Source organism: Theropithecus gelada, chromosome 10 (genome assembly GCF_003255815.1).
Source record: "Theropithecus gelada isolate Dixy chromosome 10, Tgel_1.0, whole genome shotgun sequence".
Lineage (NCBI taxonomy): Eukaryota > Metazoa > Chordata > Mammalia > Primates > Cercopithecidae > Theropithecus > Theropithecus gelada.
Window position 1 is genome coordinate 85,084,054 of NC_037678.1, and position 23,476 is coordinate 85,107,529.

Sequence of the window (23,476 nt, forward strand, 5' to 3'; positions counted from 1 at the left end):
ACTGGGCTGCCTAACAAAATGAATGCCCAACTAATTCAAAAACATTTTTACTTCTAAATAAAAAGAATGAATAATACAATGGCCACATATGCATGTCATTGATGTCTCTGTTTAAGCTACTCAGTGGAACAACTGAACAGAGAAATGGAGATAAAATAAATGTGGCGGAGCAGGACAAACGATAAAAAGCAGATACCAGAATAAAAATGAAATTACAACTGTGAAGAGTGGAGGAGGAAAAAGCAGAACAAAGGAAGAGCTACAGTCCTACTCCATGCCCAAGGAATAGGAGTCAAAAAGGGACTCCTCTTGCTGTGTGAGACAGTAAGAAAAGTCCTTGCCAGCGTGAGACAGTAAGGGGCACCTCTAGTTTTCTGGCTTCCATGCCTCCTTCCCAAGAGTAAGTATTCTAGAACTCTGTGTGCTCCTGACAAGATATCCCAATGACATTCACATCCCTACCACTATTAAAGCTTTAAGACCATCAAAACTAATCTCAAAATCCCTTTATTCATATTTAAATCTGCCACCACATGAAATTTACAATTTCCAAATCATTCCTTCTCCCAAAACAATGCTGAACATCCTCAATGACTAAAGCCATTCTACTTACTAATCAGTCAGTCAGTCATTAGTTATTAACAAAAGCCCCCTTACCCATTTATCTGCTCACTGGAGTTTCACTAAAACTTAGCTCTCTTCTGAGGACACTGCTTCCCCTCTCTCTTTTAGGAGATGAATTTTTCTTTCCCACTGTCCCTGCGACTCACTGCCAATTCCCATCCACTGACTGGCCCTCCTCCCCAATGCCTCCACTCTGAGTATCATGTTTTCAGGCTGTACTAGATAGACTACACTCTTCCTTATTGTAGATACCTTCTTTGTAAGCAAATTCTTCCAGAAGCTGATGTAGATATCTAACGACCGCAGTTGCTCTCCTCATTTTAATTTTAGCTCACTGCCACTCTTTCCAATACTTCTGTCATAATTCTCGGTGACTTCAGTATCCACACGGATGATCCTTTGGCCTCACAGTTCACTGACCTCCTGTCCTATGGTTCTACACTCTACCCCATCTTAGAAATTCACTGCCAGGATTGTAAACAGACCATGTGATTGATTACCCAAAGTTGCAGTCCCACCACAACCTTACTTTCCAAGCATCTTACTCTTCTACCACTAGCTCCAATCTTTTCATTTTAACCCATTTATGCCTGAGGTTGCAATTTTTTGAATTTTTGCAATCAAACTTTGAGCAGTAGAATATAAGTAACTTCCACATGCTTAGCATTCCAATAATGGACCACTAGGCATAAGTTAATCTCTCTAGTAATCTGAGACTAACAATTCCCTTGGTGTGAAAGTGGCATCATGCTTATAATGGAAGCATGTCTTAGTTTTTGGAAGTTACATTTTGAAGTACTTTTTTTTAAAGTGTCATGGTGCCTGCAACTTTCTATCAAATATTTTAGTAAAAGAGTTGCCTGTACTTACTGTCTCCAATACCTCTCTTCCCATTCTTCCTTCAAACCACACTACTCACTTTCATCCCCCATCATCCCACAAAAACCATTCAATATCACCAGTGAGCTTCACACTGCTAAATCCAATGGTCATTCTCAGTCTGCATTTTATTGACCCATATTCTCACTGAAATGCCTACTTTATTGGCAGGCTGAATGCCCCACAATTCTGAATTTCCTCCTGCTTCTCTGATAGCCTCTCCAGCTGCTTGGAATGGTCCAGGCTCAAGTCCTCTACCTCTAGATGCCAGAGTGCTCCAAGGATCAGCTTTTGAACCTTCCCTTTTTTTTTTTTTTTTTTTTTAACCTATACTCACTACCTGGTTGTTCTTATTCACTTTCAGAGATTTATACAATGAAGATTCTGTAATTTATATCTCCACTAGCCCTGTACTCTTAACTGTATACCCAACTGATTCCTTGACCTGTCTGTTTAGGTATCAATGGGCATCTTGAGCTCAGTGTATGAAAAAAAAAAAAAGAATTCTTGATGCTCCCTTGCAAACATGTTCCATCCACAAGCTTCATTATCTGAAAATTACTCCAACAGCCATTTGATTGATCTCCCCAATTTGGTCCTTGCCCCCCACTTTAATCTACTTATCTATAGCAGCAAGAGTGATCCTGTTAAACATAAAAGTCAGATTTGACTGATCCTGAGCTCAAAACTCTCCAGTGGTTTCTCATCTCAGTCACAGAAATTCATGTCTTTATAATGGCCTACAAGGTCTTCATGTCTGGCTCCAAACTACCTCTCTGATCTCAGTTACTTCTCTCCTCCACTCTAGTCACACTGTTCTCCTTGGATTCCTCAAACACAAGAGACAAAGTATAGCTTCAAGGATACTCCTTTGCTACTTCCTCTGCTCACACAGTCTTCCTGGGCCAGGATCACTCCCTGACCTCTAATTCCTTTAGATCCTGGTCAAATATGTTTCTTATGTATCTGTCACCTGTTTGGTTTCTCCTTCACCAGATTATAAGATCTGTGAGTACAGGGATTTTTATGTTTTGCTCACACAGTGTATAGAATAATTCCTGGCACAGAGTAGGTGTTCAGTAAGTATTTGATGGAATAACGAAGGGAAGTTGGGGTTCTGGAGAATGCTGAGTAGAAAAAAGACCAGCTATCCATTTCACTAGTATCTATGAAGCCAGAGACAGCTAAGAAAAACAGGACTTTCATCATATTTAATATTTTAAGATTATAAACAAAGAAACATGACATTATTTATTTCTGGATGGAATTTCATATATAGTTTATATTCAGCTTGCATTATCTACAAAAAATATTATGTAGATTAACTGGACTATTAATACAGGGGAAGTTATATAAAGAGAGAAAACTGATTACACTTCATTTATACATGTATTACAAATTCCCCAACAAGGTACATTTCTTGATGAAGGCCCAACTGGCTAATTATATGCATCACCTTATCTACCCATTAGTTAAGTTGGCAGGATACCTTTAGCAATGCATTGAGATAGGAAATATAGCTCCACATACATCAAAATAATTAAGAATAACTTTCTTTAAAAATTTTATAATTCAACATTTTTACTTATTTATAATCCTAATTAATAAAATCGTATTATCACATTTCCATAGGAACTAAAATATTGATAGAAAGAGTAGCTCATTCCAGTTGTTATACCCACGAACCTGTTATCAGTTCCCTTAACACTTACCCTTAAAAGAAATTAAACTCCTCATGTACTATACTGTATAACCCAATGTAAAAAGGTAGAAAGTTTAAATAGTCTAAACTAGAATTTCTTTGGAAAAATCAAACAAAACCATAACAAATGTTAGTGATTAAGAGTACTTATTTTCCTGAAGAGATTAATATTTTGGAGATTCGAGCTACAGAATCAATGAATGATATGGTATAATCTCACACTGACCCTCTGTGGTTTACTGAAGTATAACATCAAAAAAGTCCTGAGGTTCAGGGTAACTGTTACCAAAAACACACATTTCTTAAGACATAAATTCACTGAAATACACACGTCATGAAAGTACTTTGTAGTTTATAACGTTTATAAGTATCTCTAAGCAAAAAAGGTATTATTAGTTCCAAATTCCATACGAATAAACTGAGGTACAGAAAGACTGTTCAATGATCGTGTGTGTGTGTGTGTGTGTGTATATATATGTGTGTGTGTGTGTATGTGTATATATATATATCACACAGAAAAGCCCTTTACACTTGTATATGCATGCGTGCATGTACCAATACCCCATTAGGGGCCTTCAAAATATTACAGTTTAAGACTTTTGAAAACTCATCATACATTAAAATATCAATTTTCCCCTATTCAATTAAAAGTAAAAAATACATACCCAATGTTGACGATAATTCCGTGAAACTGACACTCTTACTGATTGTTGAAGGTATTATAAGCTGGTACAACACTTTCAGAAAGCAATTTGGCAATAACTTAAAGACACAAAAAGTATTCTGCCCTTTCTTAGTAATTCTATTTCTGGGAAACTATCCTAAGAAAATAATTCAAAATATGGAAAAAGTTATAGGTTATTTATAACATCCCAGATACTTGGCATCTGAGATTTAACATTTGAGGTTTTGACACTGGTAGTTTTAACAGCTTGTGAGAGAACCACAGGTTGATCTACAGCACATGTAAAGTTGCTGTGTGAGCAGTGAAGTCACGTAACTAACTGGTGAGTTAAGCCTGAATGCTAGTATCAGCTTCTCATTGTGGCCTGGTTGTTCTCTACTAGTCCTGGCATGCTTGGAAACATTTCTAGGCTGGAAGAGACGAACAACACACCTTTGTTTTAAAAGTTTTTAAAATTAAAAGGCCCTGAAAAAGCAAGCAGTTACTTGGCTGCTGATGAAAATGAAGAGATTTAAGAAAAGCTTGATATTTTAGAGTTTGAGATCTGTCCTGTTTTTTTTTTTTTTCAATGTTGTAGGTCCACTGTAGTGAAAGATTAGAAACTTAATCAAATATTCAACAACAGAGAAATGGCAAATTAAACTGTAATCTTCTTAACCAGTGGTTGAATTAGGATAGTGGAATTACAGATGATACTCTTTCATTTTACATTTTCACTTCATAAGGTCAACATTACCCTAATACCAAAAACCAATACAAGAATGAAAAACTACAGATCATATTCCTCTTTGCCACAAGTACAAATATTTTAAATAAAATATTACTAAATTAAGCTAGGAATATACAAAAAGATAAGGTATCATAACCAAGTTGGGGTTTATCCCAGGAAACATAAGAATTGCTTAAACTTTCCAGTTACAGATAACAGGTGTAAATACCACTTTTAGGTATTTGCCTACATAACTATATTTTGTTTGTTTGTTTGAGACAGGGTCTCATTCTGTTGCCTAGGCTGGAGTGCAGTAGCATGATCACAGCTAACTGCAGCCTCAACCTCTGTGAGCTCACGTGATCCTCCCACCTCAGCCTCCCCAGCAGCTGAGACTACAGGCGTGCGCCACCACACCTGGCTAATTTTTGTATTTTTTTGTAGAGATGGAATGGTTTTGCCATGCTACTCAGGCTGGTCTCGAACATGTGAGGCTCAAGTAATCCACTCAACCTTGGCCTCCAAAAGTGCTGGGATTACAGGCGTGAGCCACTGTGCCCAGTCTCATAATTATGTTAATAAAGATGCAATCTAGATGTGGTCCACTTAGTGTGGGAACCTATATCATATATCTGTACCTTATAACTGGCATTATATATTTCTGAAATATTTGCTATAGAACACCTCAATCCAGTTTATTTTAGATCTGCTTTCTCAGACAACTGAACACTTCAATTTTAAAATGTTCATATTAAAATATATTCAATAAGCTCATTCTAAGATTAGAATTAAACTACAATGTATTCAACTTAAAAGACAGAATTCAACATTTCTTGGAATCGTAAAGTCAAGGGACTCAAGTAAAATATTTATTCACAGACATCTCTGAGTGGCATGATTATGTAGCCTTATTGTGGAGATTTACTGACACAGAGAGCTCAACCCCTTAAAGCAGCCTTCAGTTCTTTTGTGAGGTAATTCTAATAACATAGAGAATTCCTCTTTATATTATTACATTAAAATCTACCTTCCTTCAACTTTTATCCAGTGGCAGTAGTGCTAACCTGTGAGGTAATAAAAGAGATTAAGTCTCCATTTACATATTCTGCAAGTATTTAAAAATAGCTGTTAATATCACTTTTTAGACTTTTCCTCTCCAAGCCAAATCAATTGAGTTCTCCCAACCACTTGTCATATGATACAACAGTAAACTTCATTTGTTCTCACCACCACTTCCTGCAAAAGCCAAACATTTAAAACAAATGGGTTGCAACACAGTGCTTCATTCCTGTAGGAATATGCAGCAGATCATCCTAGCAAATTTACTACAATAGCCAGTGTCCATCCTAGCAAATTTACTACAACAGCCAGTCAATCCTCAAATATCAAAATACACTAATTTTTTCCCAAATAAAAACCCATGTAAACAAATGTTTTATTCCCACTACAAAAGCATGCTACTTGTAAAAATGGAATTGATAACAGAACACTTTTAAGTTTTAAGCAATGGTATTCCTACAACTAGTTAGTACTCTTTCTCCTAGAGACTAATACAGGCTAAAGAACTGAATCCTTATCCAAAAATACATCTGGTTTTAAAAGTTATACATATATATAATATAAACAGCAGTAACCTACAAAAACAGTATTGGCTGCAAAAGTCCATGCTGATTTGCCCAGCACTGTTGAAAAAAATGTGTACAGTAGTCCCCAACTATCTGAGGAGGATACATTCCATGACCCATAGTGAATGTCTGAAACCGTGGATAGTACTGAACCCTATAGATAGTATGTTTTTTCCTGTACATCTATAGCTATGATAAAGTTTAACTTATAAATTAGGCACAGTAAGAGATAAACAACACCAACAATAAAATAGAACAATTACACTGTAAAAGAGGAAGTTATAATCTCTCTTCCTCTTTCTCTTTCAAAGTATCTTATTGCACTATACTGGGTAACAAACTGCAGAAAGTGAAACCATGAAAGAGGGGCAACTGCTGTTTACTAGAGAATGATCCCATTTATCCCAGCTTTTATCTTTGTTTAGCTTTGACATGGTTGTAATTAGTTTTGTATTAGTATTATTTTACTCTACTATGCTGTATTTCTTTGACTATTTGCAGCAAGACTGAAGATGGAAGACTATGTAATACATATTTTGTGTTAGGGAAACCTCATGAATTAAGGACTAGTGGGGGTTATGGAAGAAAAGGTCACTTAAGAATTAAACATATTCAAAAGAAGTGTAATAACTTTAGAATACATGGTGCCTGGATTCAAGTTTCCAGATCTTGAGAATACAGGCTCAAACCTAGAAAAGGCTACTCTGATAAATGGACAGGAATAATTTATAGTTAGTAAATCAAAGAAACCAATTAAGAATAAGCTGGTAACAGTCTAAAATGCTAGTCATTAAGTTAGTTATATGGTGTATGCAAATATGATGTTAAGGTACTCACCAAAACATTTCCAGCTCCTTCATATTTAAAATGTACTCAACATACTGAAATTGGAAAAAGAGAAAACATTTAGTAACTAATTCTTACCTGGAACCCATTTAATTTCCATTTCCATGTCATTTTCTTTGCCTTTCTTTTCTTTCTCTTGAATAACCTGCAAGAGCTGCCTGTATTTAGCAATTTGTTCTTCATCATCCTTCTGACTTTTCTTTGTTTTCCCATCTTCTTCTACATTGACTCCATCATCACCTAATGAAAAGAAAACTTCACTTAATACACAGAAACAATTCACTTCTAACTCTAGTCTTCAGATCTTATGGTCACTCTCTTCTAAGAGATGCTGCTAAGACCATAGGATATCAAAATCAGACTTAAATTTCTGAAAATTAAATGAAAGACCTTAGGGTCTCATGTAGAATAAAAATCAGTTGCAATATAAATTTGCACTGTCACAGTAGTATGCTTGGGAATTCCCCCTTTTTATTAAAATTTATATTGGATAATAACTCTGCAGTCACATAACATCTTTGGGCTTCTCTTTCCTGTAAGTTGCAAGATAATGAAGATGGCATTTTATCCCTCTTTACGTCCTCCACTATCCAGCACAGTGGCTTTAAAATGTTATGCTGAATAAATGTAGGTTGAATACTGTTGGGATGAATTTGGTTTGCAGATTCAGCTATTCAGACTGAAGAGAAGAGATAAAGGCAGTTGTTTATAATCCAAACCCAAGAATATTGGAAACTTTCCATTTTTGAGTAAGCACGCTTACTCCAACGATCTCATTAATATATTAAGAATAAAAATGAATTAGGAGTTACTTCAATTAATTTCACTGTGTGGAAAAATATTCACATTTGCACTTACTAGTTCTACAAAAATAATTAAAATACAAAGAAACAGTATAAAATTCACAGGCAACAAATACCCAAGAAAAAAATACACCAAAAAGTTTGTTCTACATTTCCACTGCAAGTCTCCAAATCAAAAACAAATCAGAAACCTGGGTTTTAATGCAAAACATACAGACTTACTGAACTGACTGTCTCAAGTAAAGGAAACTCTACTAGCAGAATAATGAAGTCCCTCTCCTCTATAACCTATGGCTAACTGCTCACCAAAAATGTCTGACATTATTAAGCATTTAGCTGGGAAACATCAGTGTCAACAGATTGTCCTTTTATCTTTTTTAATTTTTAAAATTCATTTATTTTTTCTTTTTTCAGCAAGTTCATACAATCAATGTCCTTACATCTTAAAAAGGTGATATGGAAAAAAACTGGTTACGTAAATATTTCTATATGTATATATTTTTTTTTCTTAAAATAAATAAAAAATGGTCGAGGACATTCTTTCCATCCTGTCACACTTTAATTTTCATTCAAACAGCTGAAATTCATTTTTTTCCTGTTTGTGCTTTGTGCCACAATAATAATGTTGGATGGAATTCTGTCATGTATCCCGTAATTCAATGGATAAAACATCAGGAACACATTAACAAATGGCAAAGTATTTCTTTCTATTAAAAGCTTACTTCTGAAAACATAATTAGAAGCAAGCTCCTTCCAGGTTGAAATTTTAGTGGTAAGTCTCTGATGGCTTACTTTAAACTGATTTTTTTCCAGTACTGAAATTTTACATTCTGAAGCTCTAAAATGTGGGGTAAGTCATGTAGCTCTGTTTTTTCCCAATTCAAGGACACTAGTTTGTGAAAGCCTTAATACTATATCAGGAGTGAAAAAATAATAATTCTAACAGTAAGCCACCCTGCTATGCTCTCTTATAAACAATAATCAGAAATATTCAGTAGCTTTAAGGCATTCAAATATGCTGATGTATCTATGAGAGGTACAAAATTACAGATTATAGTACATTTGTAATCAATTAAAATACAGAAGAAAAATATATGCTTTAAAAAAACTTGGTGTATCTCAAACAAAAAGCCATTATTTATTAAATTTCTTTTTTTTTTTTTTTTGAGACGGAGTCTCGCTCTGTCGCCCAGGCTGGAGTGCAGTGGCGCAATCTCAGCTCACTGCAAGCTCCGCCTCCCAGGTTCATGCCATTCTCCTGCCTCAGCCTCCCGAGTAGGTGGGACTACAGGCATCCGTCACCACGCCAGGTTAATTTTTTTGTATTTTTAGTACCGTGGGGTTTCACCGTGTTAGCCAGCACGGTCTCCATCTCCTGACCTCATGATCCGCCCGCCTCAGCCTCCCAAAGTGCTGGGATTACAGGCGTGAGCCGCCGTGCCCGGCCTATTTATTAAAGATTTCAGAAATAAAAATACAAGATAGAAGGTACATAATTTCAGTCTTTCCAACCATAAGCCTGGTACTATTAGAGCCTCATTTCACAGCTATGGAAGAAAGATATAGGGGCTTTAGTAAACCTAACCTATGTACAGTGAAGTTAGGAATTGAAACCAGCAGAGCCCAAGCTCTTAACAAGAATGTATTAACAAATTATTGCTTATTATTCACAATATTAGCTGCCCTCATGTCAAAAATGTCATTTTAAAATTTAGTTCGGTTCTCCCAAAACAGAAATCTACTTGAACAACTTGTATCCAATCTTCACAAGTGTACATAAAGTTATCTTTTTTTCCTTTATTTTACAGCTGATGTGAAGAAAAACTTTTCAGAATTTTCAGAAAAGTTCTAAATGCCCATATAGGCATACAAATAAAAAAGAAATACTGATAAATCATTATGTCTTTCTCCATATCTATGAGGAGAAAAGACACAGACAGAGGATAATTGAAGAAATGACTCAGCTGTTCTGTGAACAATAAAAAAATAAAATGGTCATCCAGTTATTTGGAACACCAAAGAAAATTAACAAGCATCTGCCACTAAGGCCTTAAAAAAAATGTGAGGCCCTTTGCGCCCAACTTAACTCCCATTGCAAATACACATTTTCAAAGAGTATTAAATACTTAAGCAATTATGTGGTTGTATTAATATGAGATATCTGAACAAAGAAACCAGAATGATTAAACATGATTTTCCATACTGCTAAAGAATAGTATTTTATGAAAAGCTTAGAAAAATGAAGCACTGTCTTCAGGAGTCTAAAAGAAACAGTGATAGACCAATCATGGGATCTCGGAAACGCAAAGTTTAACTGCACTATGGTCATACTAAAGAAACATTTCAGGATTTATTTAATTTGACATTTAGGCTATAAAAATAATACATATACAAAAGGAAAACAAAAAAGCTATGAAAAATGTTAAGCCACAAATTAGAGAATATTCATTCTTGCTAACTTAAAATACTTGTATCTACGTTTAACATTTATGGGTTCTTCACTTTCTGTCAGCATTAAATCTCTTACTTATAATTTTTCATGAATAGGAATTCTTCTATTAGATAAGAAGAATGAAGATGTGAAGGTATTAGGCAAATAGTATCAACCAAAAGTTGACATGAAATTACAACCAGGCAACCAATTTCCAAACAGAGACAGATCAAATACAGGGAAAAAGGGTTTTGTGGCTTTATTTCCACAAAGTGAGCTATTTTAAGCAAAGAGCATATACATTTAAAAGTACAGCTGATTCTTGAACAACATGGAGGTTAGAGGTGCCAACCCCAGGCACAGTAGAAAATCCACATGTGGCCGGGCGCGGTGGCTCAAGCCTGTAATCCCAGCACTTTGGGAGGCCGAGACGGGGAGATCACGAGGTCAGGAGATCGAGACCATCCTGGCTAACACAGTGAAATCCCGTCTCTACTAAAAAATACAAAAAAATAGCCAGGCGAGGTGGCGGGCGCCTGTAGTCCCAGCTGCTCAGGAGCTGAGGCAGGAGAATGGCGTAAACCCAGGAGGCGGAGCTTGCAGTGAGCTGAGATCCGGCCACTGCACTCCAGCCTTGGCGACAGAGCGAGACTCCATCTCAAAAAAAAAAAAAAAAAGAAAATCCACATGTATCTTTTGATTCTCCCAAAACTTAACTAATAGTCTACCATGCAGTAGAAGCCTTACAAATAATAGTCAGTTAACACGTATTTTGTATATGTATTATACATTGTATTCTTATAATAAACTAGAGAAAATAAAATGGTACTAAGAAAATCGTAAGGAAGAGAAATATATTTCCTATGCATTACATGGAAGTGGATCATTGTAAAGGTCTTCATCCTCATTGTCATCACTGGGTAGGCTAAGGAGGAGCAGGAAGAGGGGCTGGCCTTATAGTTTCACGGGTGCCAATCGCAGAAGAAAACCCATGTATAAGTGAACCCACACAGTTCAAACCCATGTTGTTCAAGAGTCAATTGTACACCATTAATCGTTTCAAGCATTTAACAGAAAAAAAAAAAAAAAAGCCAGGACCAGAGGCTCATGCCTATAATCCCAGCACTTTGGGAAGCTGAGGCAGGTTGATGGCTTGAGGTCAGGAGTTCGAGACCAGCCTGGCCAACATGGTGAAACCCCATCTCTACCAAAAATACAAAAATTACCCAGGCATGGTGGCAAGCACCCGCAGTCCCAGCTACTCAGGAGGCTGAGCCAGGAGAATCACTTGAACCCAGGAGGAAGAGGTTACAGTGAGCCCAGATTGTACCGCTGCACTCCAGCCTGGGTGACACAGCAGTACTCAAAAAACAAAAAAAAACTTGAATAAAGATAAAGATAATTTGAGAACTTCTTAACAGCAAGCTAAGTACTTCAGACTAACTCTTTCACTGAAGACATTAAGTTGGAATTAAGTTGGATTAAATATTTTATAAAGCTTCAAAGAGGTTAAAAAAAGAAAAGTTTCAAAGAACTGTCAAGTTAGAGAAGACTTACTATGTCAAAAACAAGAAGGGAATATTAGAGGGATGACTCCAGGGTTAAAGACCTGTTTGGTCTGAGACCATTTCCTGTTTCCTGATCCACAGAACAAAGAGCCATGAAACTCAACTGTGGTTTTAGCAGGCTTTCAGAACCAAGAAGACAAAAGTTAAAGGTCAAACAAAAGAGGGAATTTTAATTGGTACCTTGATATTAAGCAGCCACCCAGAGGGATATACTCCCAGGGATATGGTCAATCTGAAGTAAACCAGCCCTCATACAGACTTTAACCACCTGCAGAAGCCAGAGAATCTAAGTCTTAACATTTGCAGAAATGTGGTTCTAAACCAACCAAAGTAAATTATTCTCTGATTAAAGATACCCTAACTTCAAATATCAAAGTAACACACAAAGTTCACTAGGCACACAAGTAAACAAGAGAGAAATACCTTGTAAAATAAGACACCAACCTGAAAATACATGAAATATTAAAACTATCAGAGACTATGAGTAAAAAATATAAAAAGTGGTGTTTCTGACTTGAAATATAGCCAAATACAACCTCCATAAGTAAAAAATGTAACAACCAAGATTAAGAACTCAATGGAGAGGTCTATCAGCAGATTTAACACTGTTGAAAAGACAACTGGTGATCTGGAAGATAGGTCAGAAGAAAATATCCAGAATGCAGTACAGAGACAACAGATTAAAAACATAAAAGTAGAGACAGGCAAGATATAATGATGAGCTCTAACATGTATTTAGTTGATGTCCTAAAAGGATAAAGAAACAACATCTGAAAACATAATGGCTGAGAATATTCCGAAACTGAAGAAAGATACCATTCCACAAATACATGAAACCCAACAACAAACCTCAAACTCCATAAACAAAAAGAAATCTACTCTTATACTTACCATAGTAAAATTGCAGAAAGACAAAAAGAAAGAGAAAACTTTAAAAGCAGTCAAAGGAATAATTATAGAAACAGAGAGTCTACTCTTTAACTAGTTGAAAACATGGACTGTAAAAATATTTAATCAATCTAAATGATGCTCTTATTTTTAAAAAGGCAAATGGGTGGCGGGGGGCGTGCCTAAAAGATTGCTTTACTGGTTTATTAGGAAACTCTGCAACCACACGCATTAGGACAAGTCTAGAAGGCCATGCTTGGTTAGGTTGGGATTTTAAACAAAATGTTCATAGTTAAAGAAATTCAGGCAAAGAAAAGATATTGTTTTTAAATCAATCACTATCTACAGGTATCTATAATACTGTGTATGTGAGCATATTTGCAGACAGAATTTGGCCTTCCCTGTACAGCTACTGCCAAAGACCTATGTCCATTAATGGTCACTAAAAGATTAACAATACCTTCTAGCTCCTCTTGTTTCTCCTCTTCGTCTTCACTAGAGGAAGCTAAGTAGGCTTGAAAATCCATGTCCAAAAGCTCTTCCTTTTTAAACTTCCTATTGAGCACTGTAATTCTTTCATGATCAGTCTCATCCCAAGTGATCTCCACCTTTCACCAACAAATAAGAAAAAATAACACACGAAAATGGAAATGTCAACTCAAACTTTAACAAGTTTATATAGTATTAACCTGGATGTTTAACAGTAAGTTAGAAGTTAAGACATATTAAAACAAATACATGAATGATATGATTAATAAATAGTATTCTATTTGTGAAAAGGGAACCATTTCTATTAATTTGTACCTTCTCCCAATTCTCTGCTATCTACAGGATACTCCATTACTGGCAGTAAAAATTAACCAGTGTATAAATTAATTACTGCGAAAAAAAACTAAGAAAATGTACTGGTAAAAAAGTTAACATTATGGGCCAGGCATGATGGCTCACACTTGTAATCCCACCACTTCGGGAGGCCAAGGCGGGTGGATCACCTGAGGTTAGGAGTTCGAGACCAGCCTGGCCAACATGGTGAAACCCCATCTCTACTAAAAACACAACAAATTAGCCGGGCGTGGTGGTGGATGCCTGTAATCCCAGCTACTTAGGAAAGCTGAGGCAGGAGAATCAGGAGGCCTGTAATCCCAGCTACTCAGGAGGCAGAGGTTACAGTGAGCTGAGATCACGCCATTGCACTCCAGCCTGGGCAACAAGAGCAAAACTCCATCTCAAAAAAAAAAAAAAAAGTTAACATTATGAATTAGTGAAAACACCTTTTTCAACCAGAGTTCTAAGATTTCAGGAGATCTGCAAACTATATGAAATCTGTTGAAAAAACAACACAAACTCAGTGGGGTCCATCTAAAACAAAGAATTAAGAACCACTGATGAGAAAAGCATCTATTAGTTAGAAATAGCTTAAACCTCCATGATACATGAATTCATCTAGGACATGACTGATGTGGTGATGACTGGCTCCTGTCCTCTACATAGCCCCTATTCTCATATAAGGCCCTGCTAGCTATCTTATCTCCATCATAGGATAGATCCCACATCCTTGGTTTTTGTTTATTCCGCTCAGGCCAATCTCCCCAGACAAGGATAGCAAAAGAGACAGCAATTAATCGAGATCCTTAAAATCACTGCCACCTGTCTCAGAAATTCCAGCCAGTCATAGGATTCAGAAATGATCCCTATTCTGATAATTAAGCTTGAGCAGATAACCACCAAACCACTGCTGGTACTAGGACAGATGTTGATGATACAGCCAGGACCCAGGAACTCTACACTGGCTGGCTGGACAGGCTGGCCCTGATCATTATTTTGGTCCTGAAAATAACATGACTTTAATTTCCTGTGACTGAATTTTTTAGACTTTGCTTACTATGTAATGGTAGAGTTTTACTACTCCAGTAACTAATCAATGCCATAGAGTGCCCACCACAGCACAGCAGGTGACAGATACAGCTATTCTCTCTGCTACCAGTCCCTCCTCAGAGAAGCCTGGTGATTTATCACACAGGTTTTGAAAAGCAGAGGGAAGCTAGTGGGGCTATTGCAGAGTACAGCTGTGAACAGAAGGGTTATTGGAAGAAAGAAAAGGGAGAAGGGAGGCCAAGGCAGGTGGATGACCAGAGGTCAGAGGTTTGAGATCGGCCTGACTAACACGGTTAAACCCCGTCTCTATTAAATATACAAAATTAGCTGGGCGTGGTGGTGTGCCCCTGTAATCCCAGCTACTTGGGAGGCTGAGGCAGGAGAATCACTTGAACCTGGGAGGCAGAGGTTGCAGTGAGCCAGGATTGTGCCACTGTACTCCAGCCTGGGTGACAGAGTGAGACTCAGTCTCCAAAAAAAGAAAAAAAAAAAAAAAGGGAGAAGGAGCCAGGCACAGTGGCTCACACTTATAATCCCAGCACTTTGGGAGGCAGAGGGGGGAGGATCACCTGAGCTCAGGAGTTCAAGATCAGCCTGGCCAAGATGGTGAAACCCAGTCTCTACTAAAAATACAAAAATTAGCCGGGTGTGGTGGTGAACACCTATAATCCCAGCTACTGGGGAGGCTGAGGCAGGAGAATCACTTGAACCAAAGAGGCAGAGGTTGTGGTGAGCTGAGATCGTGCCACTGCACTCCAGCCTGGGCAACAGAGCAAGACTCTGTCTTTAAAAACAAAAAAAGAAAAGGGAGAAGGTAGTCACCTAAGTAATAAACTATTTCAATAGACAAAAAACCTTTTGGCTATTTGTTACAAAGCATTAATGTGACATCTACTATACCTTAATTATTCCACATCAATTCTTTTTAGTTTTGAATCGTATCTGCAGAAAAAGGTACTCCTATTTTAAATCTTCACTAGTTTTGTTTAACTGTGCTGCGAGGTAATTTATTATCCACTTCCCCTTATTCCCTAGGATATTAATAACTGATGTATTAGAGTGTACAGGAAAGACAGAAGAGTGTATAGGAAAGACAGAAGAGAAAAAAGAAACATCAGCAGGTAACTGACACAGGCTTAAATGCATAACAAGAATCTGAAAATAGGTTCACAGATATGGTAGATGCAGACACACTTGTGTCTCATTTCTATCTGTACCCATACATTTAAATTTTGAATACTTTGAGGCTGGGAGCAGTAGCTCACAACGCCTGTAATCCGAGCACTTTGGGAGGCCAAGGCGGGAGGATCACTTGAGGTCAGGAGTTTGACATCAGCCTGGTCAATATGACGAAACCCTGTCCCTAGTAAAAATACAAAAATTAGCCAGGTGTAGTGGTGCACACCTGTAAACCCAGCTACTTGGGCAGCTGAGGCACGAGAATCGCTTCATCCTGTGAAGCAGAGGTTACAGTAATCATACCACTGTACTCCAGCCTGGGTGAGAGAGCGAGACTCTGTCTCAAGAAAAAATAATAACAAAAAATTAATACTTTCCATTTTTAAAGATGCTATAATATACCAACTGTCTTCATAAAGCAATAGAGTCCGGCTACATATTTTTTAAAGTTAAGAAATACCGTTGATGTTCCCATTGCAGCAGATGTGAAATATTTTGGTTTATATGCTGTTAAATCCACTTCTGAGGCTACATCCTTAGGCTCATCATCAAAAGTAATATCATCTGGTATAAACCTAAGAAGTAAAGAAAAAAAATTTATTTAAACATACACTGCAGTGATAACCATACATATAACTTTCTAAAAGACACATGTTTAAGAGACAATGTTAGACATAACCTCTGTGTATTTCTTAATGAATTCATCTTTGTATAAATTTCTGAAATTCATAAGCTATAATTCCTCTAAATTTAAAAGAATGCTGTATAGATAGAAACCCTGCATTAGGAGTCAATTAATGAGTCAGGTGCAAGCACATGTGGGTCCCTCATGTTTCAAAAAGATCCAGACTTGATAGCGCAGTCACTGACTACGTTTTTGTTGTTGTTTTTAGAGAGAGGGTCTTGCTCCATCACCCAGGTTGGAGGGCCATGGCATAATCATGGCTCACTGAAGTCTCAACGGCCTAGGCTCAAGCAATCCTCTACAGGCGTGTGCCAACATACCTGGCTACTTTTTACTTTTAAAATTTTTTGTAGAGACAGGGTCTCACTATGTTGCCCAGGCTGGTCTTGAACTCCTGGGCTCAAGCGATCTTCCTGCTTAGGCCTCCCAAAGTGCTGGGATTACAGGCATGAGCTACTATGCCCAGTTGGCTGTATTGTATTTTAAAGATCAAATATAATTATTAAAGGGTAAGCACTGTGAATACAAAGTATCATATACATGAGGTGTCACTGAAAACAAGTGAAAGCTTAAGGTTGATTCTTACAATTTCCTAATTGTACATTTAGTCATTTACATTTAGAGCAGTGTTGTCCAACAGAACTTTCTGTGACAAGGGCAATGTTCTGTATCTGCTCTGTCCAAAATGTAACCATTAATTATTTGAAATATGACTATGCAACTGAATTTTAAATTTTATTTAACTAAAATAACCAAATATGACTAGTGGCTACTATACTGGATAGCATGGATCTAGAGATAACAGTCTGTTAGCAAATTCCTCTGTCCTTTCCTCCATGCATTTTTAAAAGGTAACTTCATTTGGTTCCTAGCTCTAAAAAGCAGTTGCAAGGAAATATCATTGTGTAGGGTACACCATCTTAAAAACAGAGCCAATATGTCTGAAAGGAAAAAGATGTGGGGATGATTCATACATAATACTTTAGCATTTTCTTGTTTTCTTTCTTAGGAGTGATGTTCCATGCAATAGAGTTAACCCAAAAGCAAAAAAAATCATTTCAGAATATAAAACAGAGATCACTATCAGTTCAAATATTTTACTTCTTATAATCATGTTGTACTAAAAGACTAAATTGGTAATACATACACTGGATTACCTTAGATCTATGAAAGAACAACTACTTTCAAATTCCAGGCCATCACAATCCTCATAAATTTTACTAGCTGTTTCCGGAGAATCACAGTCTACGACTGCATAATAGTACTTCAGTCGTTTGAATTGATAATCTCTCAATTTTTCTCTAGAGGTCCTAAAGTGGGAAAAACTAATTAAACATACTTATACAGAAACACAAACATTTCCCTTTAGAAAATAAATGTAATTCTTTCAAGAAAAACATATTATAAGCTGGCCTTCATATCAAGCCATCTTTCTTTCATGACTTTGTCTTTATAAACATTAAATACTTAAGCTCAACTTATTATTCTCACAAGGTACAAGTATTTGGATTGGAATATGGTATCTAGGAAATGAGCATGTGGGAATTATATGTGCTTATCTAGAATTTAACTCACAGAATAGTTATTTCATTTTGCTACCACATACCACCTTCTCAAGTAAAGCCAATGAAGATAATTCTATTATAAAACGTTAGAAAGGCATTAGCTACAAAGACATTCTTGATCTTGCAAAATATTTAAGTCTATAAGTTTAATTTTGCTTAACTGCAACACATTCCTTTTTTTTTTTTAAGTTCCACACAAAGCATTGATACAACACATTCTTTGAAGATCTTCATCTGCTCTCTTATCTATTTAACCCTCATTTTTATTATGTGTAAATATAGCTCCACCTAGTGGCTTAAAAACTATCTGAAATTATTTTCTATATTGCACCATGATGATAAAAAAATGTTTTATCATTCTTTCACTTTTCTATTTGATTCTCAAATAAGAAAAATCATATAATTTGAAAGCAAACAGAGCTTCAATGATGTCTCAAAAAAAAAAAAAGCAAAACGTACTAATTCAGAGCAACGAGGCTGAAAGAATTCAAAAGAATTCCAAATCAGTTTAATCATGAAATGTTTTCCAAAAACTGCAATAATTATTCTCATGAATACAGAAATATAAATATACATAAACAAAAATCTTCTTGGAATAATGTACCATTTTTAACAGACTTTAAATCTGTTTTGCAACCTGTTTTAACCATGAATGGCACAAGTATAAACTTCAGTTTTAACTATCAAGATGACCAGAATTCTGAACTAATAACATGAATTTATGAGGTTTATTTTTATTTTCTATAGTGATTTAATACCAGTCCTTTTCTGGGGCATCTTCAGGAATACTTAATAGCTCTACTGGTCCTTGAACTTGCTCTTCCTTCATCCTCTCCTTTCCAAACTCTGAAGGATATATCTAAACAGAAAAAAAAGGATCAATGTAATTTGTACATTCCTTTACACAAATATCTAGACCTGTTGAGGTCAGGAACTCTGAAAGTCACAACTTGACTCAATGAAAACAGCAAGGGCGACTCACTTCCAAATCCACTATAGGAAGCTAGAGCATTCTGAGAAATTTTCTTTAAAAATAGATCACTTTGGCTGGAGACTAACAGATACGAGGCTTGAAAAACAAATGGTTCTGAGACCCAAAGGAAAAATTAAAAGCAAAACAAGACGCTAAGCCCAAGGAAATCTGAATATAAACACACACACGAAAAGTGAGCAAATTAAATAGTTTACATGAAATACAGAAAAATAAACATATAATGAAAATCAATTTTGTAATAACCAACTTATCTCTGTCATACCATTTACCCAGTGCTTTCTTTTAAAGAAACAGAACAGAACTGATGACAACATTATACAGATTAGGTATAGTCTCGATATAAGAAAAAGGATTCACTCTCACCAGGTGTGGTATTTTCTAAAATCCTGCCTACTTTGAGAGTCAAGAAATAATTGTAGTAATGACATCGCTTTGATACTACTGGGCTTAATACACATTTGTTAATGAATACATGCTTTTCTGAACTGTCTGAAATACGCAATTTATCAACAAGATGATCCAAGTTTTTCTTACTAACTTTAATTGTGTATATATATATATACACAATAGGTTTAATACATAAGTTTATAATATATATATAGTCGCAACTTTTGATTCTTTTTTTTCTTCTTTTCTAAGTCTAGAAATTCTTACTATCGCTTAAAACACAGGTTTTTAAAATTGTTTCTTTGGCTTGACTTTTAATTTTTTTTCCTTTGCTTCATCTAGAGTTTCGTTGGGGCTATCAGGAGGTAAAGATCTGAATCAAGTTCTCTATCCAACAATTTGTTCATTTGTCCAAATATTCAAGCAGCCTATTTTGATCTAAGTTATCATATAAACTCTATTCTGTTCTACCAATTTGTCCCATTTTTACTCAAACCTGTCAATCCCCATAGCATCATAGAATGTTTAGATATTGTAACTTGTACGATCAGTTTTTATACTTGATCTTAGCCAAAAGGCTGAGAAGTGACAGGGTAAGTTTTTATATTAACATGATTTCTCAAATCTTTATTAGCTACTCTTAATTTGTTTATTCTTTTAGATGATTATTGGTATCCTTTTTCTTAACTTTGACTTGAACTGGGATTTTGATCAAAATTACACTAGAACTGTAGACATAACATCTTTAAATATTTAAACAGTAATACAGGTTGAGCATCCCAAATCCCAAATCCAAAATTCCAAACTTTTTGACTGTCAACATGAGGTTCAAAGGAAATGCTCCATGGAGCATTTCAGATTTCGGAACTGGGACGCTCAACCAGTAAGTATATATAATGCAATTTTATTTCAAAATCTGAAGTTCAAAACACTTCTGATCCCAAGCATTTTGGATAAGGAAGACTCAATCTCTAACAACGATTGAGGGCAGGACTGTTTCAGGCACTGCACTAAATACTTAGCGTGAGCTCCTTTATACGTAATCCTTACAGCCACCAATACTATTGTTATATATCCACTTGGATATATTGGAAAGATGTAAACATATTTGAGAAATTAATTAAATGTCCAGGATCACATAGCACTTACGAGAATCAAGATTTGAACCCCGGTCTCTCATAATGCAAAGTCTGGATTCTTAATCATTAGGTTGGCTTGAAACAAGGTGTCTCCAAATCTATGTAAGTTTTTCAAATTTATCAAGTGTTACAGTTTACTTCACATAGGTCATTTGTGTTTATTAAGGTAATTCCCAAGTACTTTATATGGTTTTGTTTCTAGTATAGATTTTTTTTTTCCTTAATTGGCCAGTGTTAGCAATAAGGAATGCAATTTATTTTTAAAAACAGTTCTTATACCCTGTCCCTTTACTAAGCTTTTATTTCTTTCGGTTTTTAATGTGTAAACAAGCATATAACCTATCAATAATAATAATTTCACCTCTTCCTTTCTAACAGTTACACCTGTTACATAAGTTTCACACTCAATTGTATTAGACAACTTCCACATTATTTTCCTAAAAATGAAAACTATGGCAAAAAAAAAAAAAATCAGATTTAACTTAAAATGCCTAGAAACATTTACTTCCAAATGAAATGAATTCTCACCTTGATGGAAAATATAACACCTCCTTTAGGTTTAAATGAATTGAACAGAGCCAGCAAATCTTTTGCCTTTAATCTATCCCAGTCCATGTTACAAACTGCTAATCGACGTGTAATCTGAGAAATGAGAATTAAATAGTACATAATCCATATCATTATCAATACTTGAAAGATAAAGATTCTAAAAACGTAATAAATTCTGTCCCCTATGCTCTGAAATTAACAGTACAGTAGTTATCTAAGTGTAATTCAGTATATAAAAGACAACTTCAAATGAGCTAAACAACAGTAAAACCGTAACAGACAAGCACTTTCTCTTACCTGCTTCTTTTTAAATCAGAACATGATCATGAGCTGATTTTTTAAGTACCAAGCTTGTTAAGCTATTTTGCCATGCATGCATGAGTAAGGAAGTTGAGTATGTTACCCTGCAACATTTCTATTAGGTGCCGTACAAACAGAAATATAAACTACTAGCCAAAACAAGTATTAAGAATTTCATGCAACTTTTAATTATTTATGTAGAGCTTCTTCCTTATCTGCTTGGACATCTTCTAGTTCACATAATTATATTCCATATCAAATTTTAATCAGAATCATCAAGAATACTATTACCAATAAGCTTTTCCCACTTAATGACACCAATTCTAACCACCCATAAAAGCTCCCTGTACTGTGTTTTTCACAAATAATCTTGTTTATTCAAAAGGTTACCTCATCAGCACGAGGAGCATCTTTATCTAATTCTCTCCAAGCATGCTCAAAACCAGATTCTTCTGGAAACAAATCTGCCATATCATCTTCATCTTCAGAACTAGTTTCTATATTTCCTTTACCCCTTGCTAGATCAGGGCCACTGTCACTTTCATCATCATCCTCACTATCCTCATCTTCATCCTCCTCTTCATCTTCATCCTCTTCATCTTCACTTCCACCATCATCATCACCTGAAGCTCTACCAACACCTGTAATTTCACTTTCAGATTCTTCATCACTTCCACTAACACTTTCTGAATCTTCCTCCAGAGCATCTTTGTCAAACATTTCAACATCTGTCAAGTTTTCATAACCATCACTGTCTCTTGTCATTATAGATGGAACCACTGCAAAATATTAAAGGGGAAAGACATTAAGAAAAGATATACACTGAATTAAACTGAATCCAAATTATTTTGATATCAAATCCAATAAAAATATGATTTCTATGAAACACAGTAAAGGCAAATATAAATTCAGTAAATGCTTAGTCAATTTTTATGATAGAAATCCTAATCATAACTTCCATGAAACAGAGTAAAGGAAAATACAAATTCAGTAGACACTTAACCAAGTTATTTAACAGAAATCCTAACACATGCTCACATCATGCAAGTAGATCCAGACATTCATCCAATACTTAACAGTGTGCCTCCTATGTGCTAAGTGCTCAATATACGATAGTTGGCAAAAGAGAAGCAAACAGTGCTCTCAGTGAAACTTCTAGCTGAGTGAAAAGAATACATGAATAGATGTCAAAATCAATACACAGAGAAAGTTAAAATCACAACTAAGATATTCAAGAAAGAATGTTTTCTAAGGGGATATAACAGGGTCCCTAAGTGAGTGATAACTGAGCTGTTACTTGAAGGATGAAGAGGATTAAACAGTCAAAAGTTAGACTAATAGATGGAAATTTGTTTAAAACAGCAAGGAAGGTACCTGTAAAAATCTGCCAATAGGAAAAAGCCAACAATCATATCCAGATCACAGATAGCACAGAATCAAGTAACAAATGGAAATGAAGAGTTAAGTAGAGGCCAAGCTATCTAAAAATCATATAGAGAGCTTGGAGTTTTTCCTAAAAGCACTGGGAAGACACTGCTGTTTTCAAAAAACAGGATGTCATCTTCTTTTGGATACTGTCATCCTCAGACTTGCATATTGAGGAGATCACCTTGACTGGGGAAAGTGAAGAACAGATGTGAATATAGCAAAGGTAGTACAGTACACAAGGCAAGAAACGAAGGTAGCACTAAGTTGGGTGGCAGTATATATGCAAATACATGGATCTCAGAGTCAGTTAGGAAGTGAAACCAATAATAATTACCGACTGGAGATTGGATATGGGGAACGAGAATTTTGGAAGTGTCAAAGATGAGTCATAGCTTCTTAGCTTTCAGAGCCAGCTAGCTAAGAAAATGGATAGATGAAAAGGGAATACTGGATTTGAACTAGTTTGTTTGGTGGAGGGAAATCATGAGCTCAGTTTTGAATATGTTGAATATGAAGTGCCACTCAGTCATCTAAAAGAAAGGATCAATAATAAGAGTATACAGCTTAGAGAAGTCTGGGTTGGAGATCAGTGACTCATTCATATGTAGTTGACAA

The 23,476-nt window shown here is 35.8% G+C and overlaps 1 protein-coding gene across 2 annotated transcripts in view; it reads right to left on the bottom strand.

Annotated features, from left to right (window-relative positions):
* Positions 1 to 23,476, bottom strand: part of ESF1 (ESF1 nucleolar pre-rRNA processing protein homolog) — a 69,124-nt gene that overhangs the window by 38,397 nt on the left and 7,251 nt on the right. For both annotated transcript variants that reach the window (XM_025400548.1, XM_025400549.1), the window contains exons 3-9: positions 21,824 to 22,212; positions 21,113 to 21,226; positions 18,823 to 18,923; positions 17,657 to 17,809; positions 16,275 to 16,389; positions 13,221 to 13,368; positions 7,149 to 7,310 (exon numbers count right to left, since the gene is read on the bottom strand). In XM_025400548.1, the coding sequence (XP_025256333.1) occupies positions 7,149 to 7,310; positions 13,221 to 13,368; positions 16,275 to 16,389; positions 17,657 to 17,809; positions 18,823 to 18,923; positions 21,113 to 21,226; positions 21,824 to 22,212 (1,182 nt within the window). The remainder of the gene's footprint in view (positions 1 to 7,148; positions 7,311 to 13,220; positions 13,369 to 16,274; positions 16,390 to 17,656; positions 17,810 to 18,822; positions 18,924 to 21,112; positions 21,227 to 21,823; positions 22,213 to 23,476) is intronic.